The sequence below is a fragment of the Vanrija albida genome (genome assembly GCF_041260175.1).
Source record: "Vanrija albida strain AlHP1 chromosome Unknown contig_2, whole genome shotgun sequence".
NCBI lineage: Eukaryota > Fungi > Basidiomycota > Tremellomycetes > Trichosporonales > Trichosporonaceae > Vanrija > Vanrija albida.
The window spans coordinates 3,109,985-3,123,754 of record NW_027191421.1 but is presented as its reverse complement, the minus strand read 5'-3'; the positions used below and the strand labels follow the sequence as shown (position 1 = coordinate 3,123,754).

Sequence of the window (13,770 nt, the reverse complement as noted above, 5' to 3'; positions counted from 1 at the left end):
GCAGTGTCAAAGCGCCACAAGCGGCCACGTCGGCACTCTCCGCCCGCGCTCGGCGTCGCTCTTGGCTCTGCCCCTCCACAATCCAACTTCCACAGCCTAGACACCACATCCAAACCATGGGAGACCAGATTTCCGCCTTTGTCCTTATCGGGACCCAGGCGCTCGTGCCCATCGTCCTGGGCAGCTTCAAGAGCCTGCGGGTGGGTTGGCGCCAGCTTCCGGCTCACGCCAGTGGCCAGCGGTCGCCGCTCTGGCTGCCGGCGCGATCGCGTGCTAACGCACCCAGACGCCGCTCGCCACGCGCCGCAGGAACAAGAAGGCCCGCGCGTCACGCGACCGCCTGCTCGGCCTCGACGAGGAGGACGACGACGATGACGACGAGGACGACGAGACGCTCGGGCTCGGCGACTCGCTCCTCTTCCCCATCCTCGGGAGCGCGGCGCTCCTCGGCCTCTTCTTCATCCTCAAGTATGTCGACAAGAAGTGGATCGACCTGGCATTTGGCGTCTACTGTGAGTGAGCCGTCATCGCCGGCCGCTGACCCCGCCGCAGTCTCACTCACGGGCATCTTTGCCGTCCACACGACGCTCACGTCCATCGTCGGCTGGTTCCTGCGCGCGTTCAAGCGCTCCGTCCCCGTGTACCATGTGCGCATCTCGAACGGCATCAAGCGTGAGTTTGCAGCGCTGGCGGCGTGCTGACGGCCAGAAATCTTCCACCTCCCCGTCCGCGCCCACTCGGCCCTCATCGCGCCCATCAGCCTCACCGTGCCCGTCGCGTACGTGCCGCTCGGCCGGCCCTGGGTGCTGAGCAACGCGCTGGCGCTGTGCCTCGCGACGGCGGCGCTCGCGCTGCTCAAGCTCGACGGGTTCCCGACGGCCTTCCTCCTCCTCGGCGTCCTGCTAGCCTACGACGTGTTCTGGGTGAGTTAGCCCTCTCCTCTCCCAACTCACACAACAGGTCTTCTACACCCCCGTCATGGTGACGGTCGCAAAGGGCATCGAGGGCCCCATCAAGCTCGTCGCGCCAAAGGACGCGAGCGGCACAAGCTTCGCCATGCTCGGCCTCGGCGACGTCGTCATCCCCGGCCTGCTCATCGCCCTCTGCCTGCGCTTCGACCTGGCGCGCTACGCAGCCAAGCACAAGGACAAGGACGTGACGCGCCACTCGTCGTTCCCCAAGCCCTACTTCTTCACCGCGCTCCTCAGCTGGATCGCGGGCCTCGTCGCCACAATCTACGCCATGAGCGTCAGCGGAAAGGCCCAGCCCGCGCTCCTGTACCTCTCGCCGGCGTGCACCCTCGGCCCGGCGCTGCTCGCGCTCGTCCGCGGCGAGATCGGCCTCCTGTGGTCGTGGCGCGAGGAGGAGCGCGACGACGACGAGCGCGACGAGACGATCGAGGCGCCCTCCGAGGTCGCCATGCTCGCCCGCCGCGAGAAGACGGCCGCAGCCGCTGCCGCCGCCGCCGAGGCCGAGGCCACCGAGGACGAGGCAAAGCCTGAGGCGCCCGTCGACGACAGCTGGATGGAGAGCAGCGAGGAGACGCCCAAGACGCGCAAGCGCAAGGGCGGAAAGAAAAAGTAAAACCGGACACTACCCCTACCCCTCATCCATCACTATCATCACATGCATGGTATAGACACAAGCCCAAATCTATGATCTCTCCTCACTCCACTCACAGGCGCAGGCTCCGGCGGTACTTTACAAACGCCGTGAGGTTCTCGTACGCCTCCTCTGCGCGCGAGCGCAGCTCGGGCTGCTTGCGGCGGTCAATCTTGCGCACGTCGGAGCGCACACGCGCGACCGACGACGCGAGCACGTCGAGGAAGCCGCCAGCGACAAACACTGGCCGGTCGTAGTCGCGGCCCTCGTCGGCGTAGATGTCGATGATGGCGTTGAGTACGGCGACGAGGATCTCGTCACTCGCAGAGGGGAGGAGGCCGAGCACCCACTGGCCGATGGCGCGGTTCTCGTCGACCGTAACACCGGGGCGCGAGGCGAGCGCGGCGAGCGTGTCGAGCGTGCGCGTGCGCGCGGCGTCGGACCGCAGTGCGGGAAGAACGTCCATGAGCATCTGGACCTGCACAGCCTGGGGAGACAGCTGGGCCGCAGAGACCTTGGACACGCCCCACGCGCAGCCGAGCGCCGCCTCGAGGATCTCGAGGCGCATCTCTTGTCCGCGGGCGGTGAGCGCCGCGGCGTCCTCGCCGGCCGAGGCGATGATGCCGAACACGGTCCCCCACACGCCCGCGGCGGGGACAAGAGCAGCGATAGCGGGGTCGGCACCGCCCGCAAGCGAGGCGGCGGCCGTGAGCAGCAGGTTGTTGAGCGCCTCGAGCGCACGCAGGTGCAGTGTTGAGAGGGCGGCCGTCGTCGGGGGGTGCAGGGACGGCTCGGCGCCGGTCGGGGGGAAGGACAGGGGCGTGAGCTGGGCGAGCGCGCTCAAGCGCTCGGGCAGGCGCAGCGCGCCGAGTAACGTCGGCAGCGTGGCGCTCGTCTTGACGGTGGGAGCGGCAGCAGCCACGCCGGGTGCGTCACGGCCCATGGCGATAAGCGCCTCGTCCTCGGCCGCATCCTCCATCTCGAGGTCCTCCTCGCCAGCATCTGGTGGGTCAGCGACAGCCAGTACCATACACCCACCCTCAGCCATCTCCTCCTCCTCGGCGGCATCCTCCAAGCCCGCGCAGATACCCGTCAGCACCTCGAGCGCGGCGCTGACCGTCGTGAGCATGCGCTCCAGGCGCTCGAGCTTGAGCTCGGCGGGTGACCGGTGGTCGTTCTGCAAGTCCTTGCCGGCGACAGGCAGCTCCTCGGCAGGCATGGCGGCGACGAGCTCGCCGACGCGCGTGACGACGTTGGCGAGGTTGACGTCGAGCAGCGAGTTGACGAGGGGGAGGATGACCTCGTTGGTGAGCGCGGCAATGCCCACGCTCTCGTCGGTACGCGAGCCGGCGTCGACAATGTTCCTCAGCGTGCCGGCGACGAGCACGCGGGTGAGGAGCAGCCGTCCGTCACCGACCTCCTCGTCCTCGGCCTCGGGCGCGGCCTTCTTCTTGCCCTTCGCCTTGGCGGCCTTGGCCTTGAGCTCGGCCTCGAGCGCGGCGTGGTCCGCCTTGGCGAGAGCGACGAGCGTAGGCAGCGCGTCGGGCGTGTGGAGGAGCGCGTTTGTGAACGGCCTGTTGTCCTGTGTCAGGGAGTAGAGCGCCTGGGCTGGGCGAGTCAGCTACAACCCATCGAACTAGTAAAACCCACCAGCAGCGAGCGCCACGCCAAGGCTGAGCTTCTCACGGCCGCGCAGGATCTTGACGAGCAGCTCGGCGACGCCGCCGGCAACGGCGTTGATCGCAGCCAGCGTCTTGTGGTTGGCCTCGGCGAGGAGCCACACGAGGATCGTGACGTTCTCAGCCAGCGCGAGGATGTGCTTCCTCCGCTGAATGTCCTCGTCCGACAGGTCCTCGGCCTGCACGTCGGCTGCGAGCACCTCGTCCACCGTGCCGCCAATCTTGCCCATGAGCACGGTGAGATGGGGCATGATGCCCTTGTTGTACATCTCGGACACGAGCTCGTGCCCGCCGTCAATGGCGAGGTTGCGCAGCGCGCCCGACGCCTCGACGACCACCTCGTCGACCGAGTCGGACAGGCGCTCGATCAGCTCGCCCACAACGTTGCGCCCCTGGAAGAGGCGGCGCGTCGCCGCGTCCCCGGCGACGAGGTTGCAGATGGCCGCGCACGCCCACGTGCGGTCCGCGTACTCTGGCGAGCGGAGCTGCGGGTGTCAGCAGTGTCGACTAGGGCTCTGGCAGCGAGCAGCTGGGCTAGCCCGACTACCGCCGCTCGCCGCACCCTCGCCTCACCTTCTGCAGCACGGGCAACATCTGCTTCTCCTTCTCGGGGTTGGCCTTGCCGTCGGCCTTGCCGCCGCCGAGGTGCGAGTCGGGCACGCGGATCGGGTTGTGGCGGCGCGCCGTGGCCTTTTTCTTGTACTGAGCTTTACCCATTGCGGCGGTGGGGTGGTGGGTTGAAGCAACGGCAGTCGACGTCAAGGTCATCTTCCTCCCACCCGAGCCTCCGTCGCACAGAAATCTTGCACAACAGCCCGGAGTTGCCTCCATCTCCGCCAGTCACGGAACCAGATTGGTCCGCCGGCAGCCCACCACCACCGTCGGGCCGTCGTCACTGAAATCACGTGCATCGAAAGTTGACCATCGCATCGACCACTGCATCCACCCACACCACCATGCCGTCCTTCACGCGCCGCGTCCCGGCGCAACGCGCGCCAGCAGCAGGCAGCAGCGCCGCTGCCCCGACAGCAGCCGCGCCCAACCTTGAAGGCACGCGGCCGAGCCCCTCCGCCCCCGGGCTGCGCCTCCTCCCAACCGGCATCGGCAGCCTCGACGACCTGCTCGGCGGCGGCCTGCCACTCGGCAACGTGCTCACCCTCCTCTCGCCGGACCCGCACACGGCGTGGGCGCGCCTCGTGGCGCGGCACGTGGGCGCGCAGGGCGCCGTCTCGCGGCAGCGGCTCGTCGTGCTCGCCGAGCGCGGGGACGCGCGCGCGTTCGTCGACGGCCTCCCCTGGGTCGAGGGGCGGGACGACGCCGGGTCCGAGTCGGAGACGGAGGGCGGGGCCGACGACGGGCGCACGCGCATCGCGTGGCGCTACGACCGCATGGCCAAGTTCCAGACGACTGTTGGTGCGTGGCTTGCGCGGGCTTGGGCTAACGGGCAGGAAGCAGCAACCTCGCGGCGAATACCACCATCCCCGCGGACGTGAGGGCCCACCTCGAGGCAAAGGGGCAGATCGTGTACGTCGACCTCGGGGCGGATGTCACCGCGTCGATCGTCGCCCTCGCAAAGACGCTCGACACGCCGTTCGACGGCGTGACCCGCGTCGCTGTGCCCGACCTCGGCGGGATCGAGTGGGGCCGGGTCACCGGCGTAGACATCACGCGCTTCCTCGTCTCCCTGCGCGCGCTGCTGCGGCCCCGAGCGGCCGCCGCCGTCGTGACCCTCCCCCCTCGGCTCAGCGCGGTGCCGCCAGACGGTGGCTCGTCAAGCGAGTGGGTGACGAGCCTGGCGTGGGCGTCGGACGCCTGCCTCACCCTCGCGGGCTTCGGCACCGACCCGACCCTCGCGCCGGTCTTCGCGCCCGCGCACGGCCTGCTCACGCTCCACTCGTTCCCGACGACGCACCACCTCCTCGCGCCGACGACGCGCCACTCGACGCTGCTCGGCGTCGGCGGCGGCGCTGGCTCGGGCGGGGCGGGCGAGAATAATCTGGGATTCAGGCTCAAGCGCAAGCGCTTCGTCGTGGAGACTGTGCACTTGGGCATTGAGGGCGGGTCGAGCGAGCGCCGCACCGAGCCGGTTAGCGGGGTCGTCAGGCCGGAGCGGGCACAGGCAAAGGTCGGCGTCGAGGTCGAGGCCGCGCCGGAGCCCGAGCCGCTCTCGGTTGTCTCCGAGCCACAGCCTGCACAGGCTGCACCGGCAAAACCGAAGAAGGTGCGCGCCAAGGTGCGATTCGGTGAGGAGCCTGAGGAGGCGCCACCGTCTCATGGACATGCGCATGGGCACGCCCATGGGCACGCCCACGCCCACGGTGCCCATGGTCACAGCCACGGCGCGCCGCGTGTCGAGATCCGGCACGACCGCCCAGACCTGTACGAGTTCTAGCCGCGCACTCGCACGTGCACGCATCATTGTACACTATGCATCATCACCCATCGTATCGCCATATGCGCATTGTCTTGTCACAATCACAGGGGGTGCTGCGCGGCTGGGCAGGCACAAGGCGTGCGCCGAGACACCGCGCCACCACACCCTGTCCTTTCGACGCCCGCCGGCGCCGCGGCACGCGCAGCAGGTCAGCTGCCCTGCCGGCGTGATTCAAGCAGGGCGGGGTATGGCACAGTCGATGGCAGAGGAGAGACTCGCGATCATGTTGAAAGCGTCCCTGCGCACCTGACGGGTAAGCCGTTTACTTCGAAGCGGACCCACCTCAGCCTTGTTGCCGGCGTCCCGTATGGCTGCGTCCACGGCATGTTGCAGGTCCGCACGCGCCCTCTGGGTGGCTGCCGGGCGGTCGACGGTGACTTGTGGCAGTTAGACGTGCTTCCGCTTAGACTCACAGTAGGTGTATGCGTTGGAGAGAGCCGTCTCGACAGCAGCGGAGCGCTCCGCCGCCTCCTCATTGTTGAGGATGCCGTTGAGCTGCTGGAACATGACCTGGTGGGTGAGAAACTGACATTCATGAAGACCCACGGCACGCGTCTCGAACAGCTTGATCAGCCCATCGGTCGGCAGCGGGTCGGACGTGATGCCCTTGAGGATTGTATCGATCTTAGCTAGGCTGCGCAAGGTAAGCCAGTGACAAGAGCAAGCACCTTACTAAGACTTCTGCGTCGCGTCGACCTTCTTCATGTCAGACCTGATGGTGCCACACAGGCCCTTGATTGTCTTGTGGGCGTGGTCGCGCGGGTCAGAGGGAACGTCGGATGGTACGGCATTGGCCTTCTTCTTGGGCGCTGCCGTCAGCACCGGAGACTGATCCCACTTACCCTTCTTCGGCTTCGCCTTTGCCCGAGGCTTGGGCGCAAAGTCGAGCGACTGGGGAATCCTGCGCAGGTAAGACCGGAAAGAATTGCCCACCTACAGATCATCGGCGGACGCGTCGTCGTCCACCTCCGTGTCAGACAGGTGTTCCTCCTCCTCTGCACCCTTGGAGCGTGGAGCGCTTTCCGCCGCTAGGGTGTAGTCACCGTACACGCTGCCCAGGGAGAGGGAAGGGGCGCGGTTCTTCTTCTTGGAAGTGGGGGACGAGTCGGCCGCACGCTTGGTGCTGCGTTTCGGCGCCGAGGCCTTTGCGCGGGCTGGGTAGGTTAGGCTCTACAGCGTTCGCGACACCTACGCGGCATCGGTGGCTGGTGCGGTGGATGCAGGAGGCAAGAGCTTAAGTTTGGGTCGTGGGGGAGCGGGAGGAGACAGAAGGGAGAAGGCGGGAGAGTGTCGAGGAAGACGAGGAAGGCGAGGAGGTTGGGGTTTGACCATCGGCCACAATGATCGGCGACACGGGGCGACTCGACTGTCTGGCTGCATCCTTGCACACCCTTCAACTTGCAAAGTACATGCTCAGCCTCTTTCCCCATCCTATGATCTAGCCTCCTCCTCCTCTTCATCGCGCTCAATGCATTCATTCACGAGCCCACAGCCTTTCCGTCTGTCGAACAACAGGCTCTTCATCACCGCCACTGGACGACCTCCACCAGGGTCCACCACGCGTCGAGCGGGACCAAAATCCGACGCGACGCGTTTCGACATTTGTTGGGTGGCGTGTTCTCTTCGACCTCCTCTGCACAAAGCACAACAATCAAGCACCATGGCCGACGCAGCAGGGCCTCTCTTTGAGCCCACCGACCTGCTGTTCGGGTTCGAGGCGGGTCCGTCATCCCCGCCCCCGCCGGCGCCAGCTCAGCGCTCTCCGCTCGGGCGCGCACCGCCGTCGCCCATCGCGTACTCGCCCCCGCCCGACCTCGACGAGGAGCCCTCTGACTTCGAGGATGAGGTGCAGGCAATGATGGAGGTGGACGATGAGGAGAGGGTGCGACGCGACGTGCTCAAGATCGCGGCCGACGCCGATGAGAAGCGCCTGCGCGACGAAGCGGCAAAGCGCCGGCGTGCGGCCATCCTCGCTGCGACCCAGGCCGATGAGGAGACACAGGAGAGCAGCACGTCAAGCTCGCGCATGTTCGAGCCGTCGGGTATCTTTGGATTCGAACCCCTGGCGTCCAGTAAGTTGTGAGACCTTTGTCCTTGCTGACTCCAGCCTCCCGTGTCGAGCTCACGCCCCCACCTCCGGTCATCGACGTCCCCGAGCTCGTGTACGACAGTACTGGAAGGCTGCTCCGCCCACTGGAGGCTGAGACGGCCTCTGGAAGGATGGTGCAGTTCCGCAGGAGGAACCGGCCGCGAGCCCCCGTTGACATGGTAGGTGAAGCTCCCATGCGCGTCTGACACCTACTCAGGCCCACGCCCGAGCCAAGCAGTCGTTTGACCTCCTCACTACGCCGCTGCACCATCTCATGAAGGAAGTGGACGAGATCAAGTCGAGGAAGGCTGCCATTCAGTGAGCTTTACCGTCAAGACGGCGAGCTGACAGGAGACTCGAGCGATCTTTCCAGACCGAACAAGACCGATCAGCTCCAGGCACCAAGGGCAAGGCGCCTGCGACGACGATGTGGGTCGACAAATATCGCCCGACAAAGTTTGCAGACCTACTGGGCGAGGAGGTGGGTAGTGAGCAAAACGGCCGTAAGCTGACGCGCAGCGTGTCCACCGTGAGGTCATGATCTGGCTCAAAGAGTGGGACAAGTGTGTGTTCAAGCGTGTGCCGCCGAAGAAGCGCAAAGCCGAGGATGAGGACGGCTATGCAGTGAGTGTGCCGAAGGTGCACTGGCTCCGCCGGCTAACTCTGCGCTAGGTCGACCCCCTAGGACGTCCGCGGGACCGGGTAAGTGATATGTTCAGAAAAGTCAACACATCTGACTTGTTTACAGATCCTGTTGCTGTCTGGGCCCCCAGGATACGGCAAGACTACCTTGGCGCACATTGTTGCACGCCATGCTGGGTACAGGACATTGGAAATCAACGCCTCAGACGACCGCAACGCTGCAACCGTGACAACGCGTATCAAGAACGCCATTGATGCGGGCACAGGATTGGGCGCCGAAGGTCGTCCTACCTGTGTGGTGATTGACGAGATTGATGGCGCCAGTGGTGGTGGTGACGCCGTGCGTACTTCCCACTAGTGGATGCAAGATCCGACCCGGTGGCTGTGGCGTGCTAACACCTCCTCAGAGCTTTGTGCGCAGCCTTATCAAGTTGATCCAGGATGTGCCCGCACGACCCAAAGGCAAGTAGCCTAGATAGGGATTACGCCGCCACACCAAACAAGCTAACGCGTGCTAGCCAACATTCCGGCCAAGCCCCTCCGGCGTCCCATCATCTGCATCTGTAACGACCTGTACGCGCCTTCCCTGCGGCCCCTGCGTCCGTTTGCGCGGGTTGTGCGATTCCGCAAACCTCAGGCGCAGGTACTAGTTGCTCGCCTGCAGGACATTTGTGGCCGGGAGCGCTTGTCCGCGGATCTCCAGGTCCTGAACTCGCTCGTGGAGCTCACGGCCGGCGACGTACGAAGCTGTCTGAACACGCTACAGGTTTGTGAAACGCAAATGCGGGTAGTAACCTGACGCGTCCAGTTTATCAAATCGCGCTCCTCAGTGGTCACAACAGAGGCAATCAAGGCGTCGTCTGTGGGGACCAAGGACTCTGGTACAACGTTGAACACGGCTTGGAATAGCCTCTTCATTCCGCTGGCCGCCAAACAGCGCCGCAAAGTCATCGGTGCGATCGACGACGGCCGCTATGCAGACCGCCTGGCATTCATGGTCCAGGCATGTGGCGAGTACGACAGGCTCGTCCAGGGCTGCTTTGAGCACTACCCCAATCTCAAGCCCCTGGACCCGAGCTTCCGCAACATCTGCCGTCTGCACGACTGGGTTGCATACTATGACCGGCTCTCGGGCAAAGTCGCAGAGAACATGGAGTTTGAGCTCATGGCGTATCTCCCCTACGCGATAGTACCGTGGCACTCTCACTTTGCGGCGCCTGGCAATGCCTCTCGGCCGACGGAATGGCCAAAGGCGGATTATGAGGTGAGGGCTTTATCGCGGTATCAGAGCAATCTGACCCACGTTCAGTCTTATCAGGCTCGATTGGCCAATGAGGAGGTTACGCTCAGTCTCAAATCCGCGATTCCACCCGTGCTCAGGTCGTTGTTCTCGTCGACGACGACGCTCACTGAGCTAATTCCGCTGCTCATGCGTATCATTTCGCCCCCACTCAAGCCGGTATGCCGTGACAAGCACGCGGGTTGCGAATGAGCCACTAACATGACGTGCCACAGGTGAATGCGAACATCGTGAAGCCGGCCGAACGCGCCATCCTCGCGCGTCTTGTCGAGCTTATGATCCCGCTAGGCTTGCGTTTCTGGCAGGAAAAGCAGGAGGATGGGCAGCCCATGATGCGCCTGGAGCCGTGAGTGAAGTCGTGTGCCTGTCCTATCCCGTTCCTATTCATAACTGTAAATTCACGGGTTCACATTGCTAATTCGTACTAGCGCAATCGACGTATTCGTGCACTATGACGGAAAACGCGCCGGCGACATTGCAGCGTCACGATTCGCTGTGCGGCAGCTTGTATCACAGGCAGTAAGTCGCCGGAACGCCGTCGTGGTCGGACGATAGCGCCGAAACTGACAACAACGCGTCAGATGGACGCAGAGATTGCGCGTCGACGTGGGCAGGGTAGCGCAGGGGAGGATGGCAAGGGGGTGAGCACGGCACAGTTCCTGGCCGAGCAGTATACCGCGGCCAAGACGGGCCAGCCAGCCAAGAAGGACGAGGCGCCTGCAGCACAGGCCACCGATTTCTTTGGGCGTATCAAGGCGCCCCCAAAGATAGTGGACGCGCCAGCTGGCGAAGAGCGTGAGTGGGCCTCGGATATCAAATTGGGGTGTGTGTAGCTGATAACCAACGCCTCCCCCGCAGCCACACTAAAGCAGCCCCCCGTCAAGAAATTCCGGGTCGTCTACAAGTTCAACGAGGGCTCGTCTGCTGCGGTGCGGAAGAACGTCAAGATGGGGGCCTTGATGTGATGTGGGCAGGCGACGCGCGCAGTAGCGCGGGTTGTTCCTTGGAGAACTTCCGGCGGCAACACCCCCCTTTCCCCACAAAAGTGCGGCGGCAGTGACATGCATGAACGTGGAGAATCCGATAGGGCGGGGAGAGCGGAAATGGACGGCGAGAGCCAAGGCCGAGGTCTCTCCGATGCAGCCAGTGACAATAGAGTTGTGTTTACTGGTTGTTTACCACACCTTTCCCCAGGTTTCGTGTGCACGTTAGCTACAAAGGGAGGGCCTAGGAGGCTGTGGGTTGCGTCATGCCACTGGTTTACCCCATGCTTTACGCGGGGAAGGGCGGGAAAGCAAGAGATGAGGAGGGAGAGAGTACGCAGTGGTGCCGTACACTTGGGCCCGACATTGCTTGACCCGAGGGGTATTCTTTGCCCAAAGTGGCAGTGCTGAGCTACGTGGCCAAGGGCAGAGTTGTGGCAGAAAGGCATGCCGAGTGGGCGCGGCAGTCAGCCAAGAGCACGACGTCGAGTCATCTGACCTGGCAATGACAAGCTTGCGAGCGTGCATTGTGCCTGCCCGGGTCTTGTCATGGCAGTCACCAAGCCAGCTACTTGCTCCTCCTCTGTTGGCCCGCCCATGTCCGAAGAAAGCGGATGAGCTGGCGCTCGTCATGGGTGGAATTTACCTCCGTTCCTCTCCCCCCAAGCCCTGACATTAGGGGCCTTGATCAGGGGCCAAAGGGGTGGCAGGCACCTGTTCCTCTGCCACTTCCCCCTTGGCTCCCCCCCCACCCCTCTCTGCCTCCGCTGCTCTCGTGCCGCATCTCCCCAGAAAGTTGAGGGGCAGTGGCTTCTCGGGCGTTAGTGTTGTAAAAATAGGAATTTCGAATGACGAGGCCCGAGGCGGAAGAGCAGAGGCCACCCCCGTCTCGGAAGGGTCGCCGCGTCAGCCAAAGCCCCTACGCCAGGGAGCATCTCTGTGCGGCGCTCCTGGTGCCTGCAGCCTGGCCCGCGCCGCCGCCCGCCGCCGCAGTCTGGCACGATCTTCACTCGCTGGCGCACCGAGAGGGACGCTTGGTCGCCGCGCCTTCCCCCCACCCCAGCGCCGCCGCCGCAACTCCGCCTGGCTTTTGCGCTTCCTTCCCCCCCTCGACGCTCTCGCGGTATTGCTCGGCGCTCGTTCGGCAGCCCCCTGCAGGTCGACGCATCGCGCTCTGCTGCTCGCTCACTAGTGAGCCGCCAGCCCAGCCCAGCCCCAGCCAGCCCAGCCAAGGAGGTAAGGTGCTTGGCTGGCAGATACCTTCCCCCCCGCTCGCTGCCCTCCCCGCCCCCGCCCGCCCGCCCGCCAGTGCACGCACACACACCCACCCTCACCCCCCTCACCCACCCACTACCCATCGAGCGCAAGCCCTTTTTCGTTCTTGCCTCTTCACAACATCTCTCTGTCCAGCTCACTGGCCCCCACTCCCCGCACTACTCTCTACGCCCGACCTCCTAGCTGGTACCCCGGATCCCGCTTGCTCGTAAGTGTTGACTCGACAGAGTGTCGGCGACGGCGACGAGGCAAGGCGGGCGCGGCGATTATGGAAGTGCGATGGGGGAAGGAAGGGGGGAGGGACCGTGACAAATGGGCGAAAAGGCCGGGGGCTTAGGGAGCAGTGCTTCCAGCACTGCGACCAAGTACTATCTCGCTGCTCTTCGTCGGCGCGATAAGCTCCCAAGTCGTCAAAAACCTGCATGGCGACGGCCGACGGCAGCGTACAGCGTCCGCCCGTATGCAGGCGGGCCATGTACTGCGGCCGCTCCCCGAGGCGGCGGAGTGCAAGTCGCGTGATCGAGAAGGTGCCGCTCGGCCGCTTGCGACGGAGGCAGGCGGCCCACCACCCAACCAACCACCCAACCAGCCAGCCCAGCCAGCCTTCCCACAATCACCCAACCCAATCTCCCCACCCAACCCAACCCACCACTGCACCGCCCCGCCGGCCGCCAGTGGCACTCCATCGCACTCCATCTCTCTGTCATCTCTGCAACGTCATGCTCTCATCCGCGGATGGAGCTGTCGTGCATAGCGACATTGCGACAGGAGTACGGCGCCTGCCAGGTGGCATGCACTCCGTACGCGGGCGCTCCCCTAGGGTGGACGGCCGAGATAGGTATGCCCAACTCTACAGAGTGGGGCCAGACCTGGAGTCGTAGTCTGTGGCCAGAGCACCGACGACATCCTCCGAGATTGTCCACAGTCGTCTGGCAGCCGTCGGCAAGCCAACTTGGCTGCCTGCCTGCCTGTCTGCCTGCTCCACTCCATTTGACCTCGCTGCGGCGTCGTACCCACCTCTACCATCTACCCGCCGCTTCTCACTGTTTCGGTGACCTTCGCACCCATTCTTGCCACTCGCCGAATTCCATTCCGCCGTTGTCGGAGGGATAGAGCTGCCTCCTCCTCGTCATGTCGATCCTCGGAGTGAGCTTGTCGCTAACAAAGTTTTCTTTATCGCTGTCGCAATCTCGTCATGTCTGAAACCATTCAAAACAACAGTGCTCGCGACCCAGTCCAGCACTCTCCCCAACCGCTCCACCTCTACTCTACCCGCCTCTCCTCTTCACCAGTTCGTCTGTGACAAGCTACCACCGCGTCCGACAGCCTTCACCATCTCGTCGCTCGCCTCCGCCCCAACTCGTCCTCTCCTTGCAACCCCCGCAATCGCCCCTTGCCTTCGTCAGCAAAGCCTGACGATTGCTACTACTCAAGCTGGCGGTTTAATCGTCCATCACCAGTACTATCCCGACCTCCTTGTGCACGTTTGAGATCCGTCTCGCGGCACCCGATCCTCCCCCCATCGCAACATCATCAACTCGCATCTCGAAGGCCTTAGTGCTGCCCAGAGCCACAACATAGTGGCCCCAACCCCAATCAAACTCGTTTAACGACACACGCTCTCTGCGCCTTAACCCCGCGCTACCCAGCCAACACACACACATCGCGTCTGTTGTACCCCCGCACCTGTAAACTCTCGATCCCTCTTGGTCTGTTCTCTGGTTCTCCACAGTCTGAGACCCCTCCCCCGACACACATCAACAACA

The 13,770-nt window shown here is 64.3% G+C and overlaps 5 protein-coding genes across 5 annotated transcripts; 3 read left to right on the top strand and 2 right to left on the bottom strand.

The window, feature by feature from the left end:
• Positions 1-116: 116 nt before the first annotated feature.
• Positions 117-1,600, top strand: Q8F55_002906 (uncharacterized protein; the record flags this gene model as incomplete). The annotated part of the gene is made up of 5 exons (XM_069351478.1): positions 117-200; positions 287-512; positions 553-672; positions 709-923; positions 961-1,600. The coding sequence occupies 5 exons, from the start codon at positions 117-119 to the stop codon at positions 1,582-1,584; spliced, it is 1,269 nt and encodes a 422-aa protein (XP_069211864.1). The 3' UTR covers positions 1,585-1,600.
• Positions 1,601-1,675: 75 nt separating this feature from the next.
• Q8F55_002905 (uncharacterized protein) lies at positions 1,676-3,998 on the bottom strand (the record flags this gene model as incomplete). The annotated part of the gene is made up of 4 exons (XM_069351477.1): positions 1,676-2,604; positions 2,641-3,210; positions 3,253-3,766; positions 3,855-3,998. 4 exons carry the CDS (start codon positions 3,996-3,998, stop codon positions 1,676-1,678), a joined length of 2,157 nt encoding a protein of 718 aa, XP_069211863.1.
• Positions 3,999-4,237: 239 nt separating this feature from the next.
• ELP4 (Elongator subunit elp4) lies at positions 4,238-5,673 on the top strand (the record flags this gene model as incomplete). Its single annotated transcript, XM_069351476.1, has 2 exons — positions 4,238-4,694; positions 4,730-5,673. The coding sequence occupies 2 exons, from the start codon at positions 4,238-4,240 to the stop codon at positions 5,671-5,673; spliced, it is 1,401 nt and encodes a 466-aa protein (XP_069211862.1).
• Positions 5,674-5,886: 213 nt separating this feature from the next.
• Q8F55_002903 (uncharacterized protein) lies at positions 5,887-6,914 on the bottom strand (the record flags this gene model as incomplete). Its single annotated transcript, XM_069351475.1, has 8 exons — positions 5,887-5,961; positions 5,998-6,092; positions 6,129-6,225; positions 6,262-6,349; positions 6,389-6,524; positions 6,558-6,616; positions 6,653-6,869; positions 6,908-6,914. 8 exons carry the CDS (start codon positions 6,912-6,914, stop codon positions 5,887-5,889), a joined length of 774 nt encoding a protein of 257 aa, XP_069211861.1.
• A 461-nt stretch (positions 6,915-7,375) lies between these two features.
• On the top strand, positions 7,376-10,711 carry ctf18 (Chromosome transmission fidelity protein 18; the record flags this gene model as incomplete). The annotated part of the gene is made up of 15 exons (XM_069351474.1): positions 7,376-7,787; positions 7,823-7,983; positions 8,022-8,122; positions 8,159-8,285; positions 8,324-8,428; positions 8,477-8,506; positions 8,553-8,786; positions 8,854-8,908; positions 8,965-9,212; positions 9,255-9,710; positions 9,756-9,905; positions 9,962-10,092; positions 10,175-10,265; positions 10,328-10,541; positions 10,605-10,711. 15 exons carry the CDS (start codon positions 7,376-7,378, stop codon positions 10,709-10,711), a joined length of 2,622 nt encoding a protein of 873 aa, XP_069211860.1.
• Between the last annotated feature and the right edge of the window lie 3,059 nt (positions 10,712-13,770).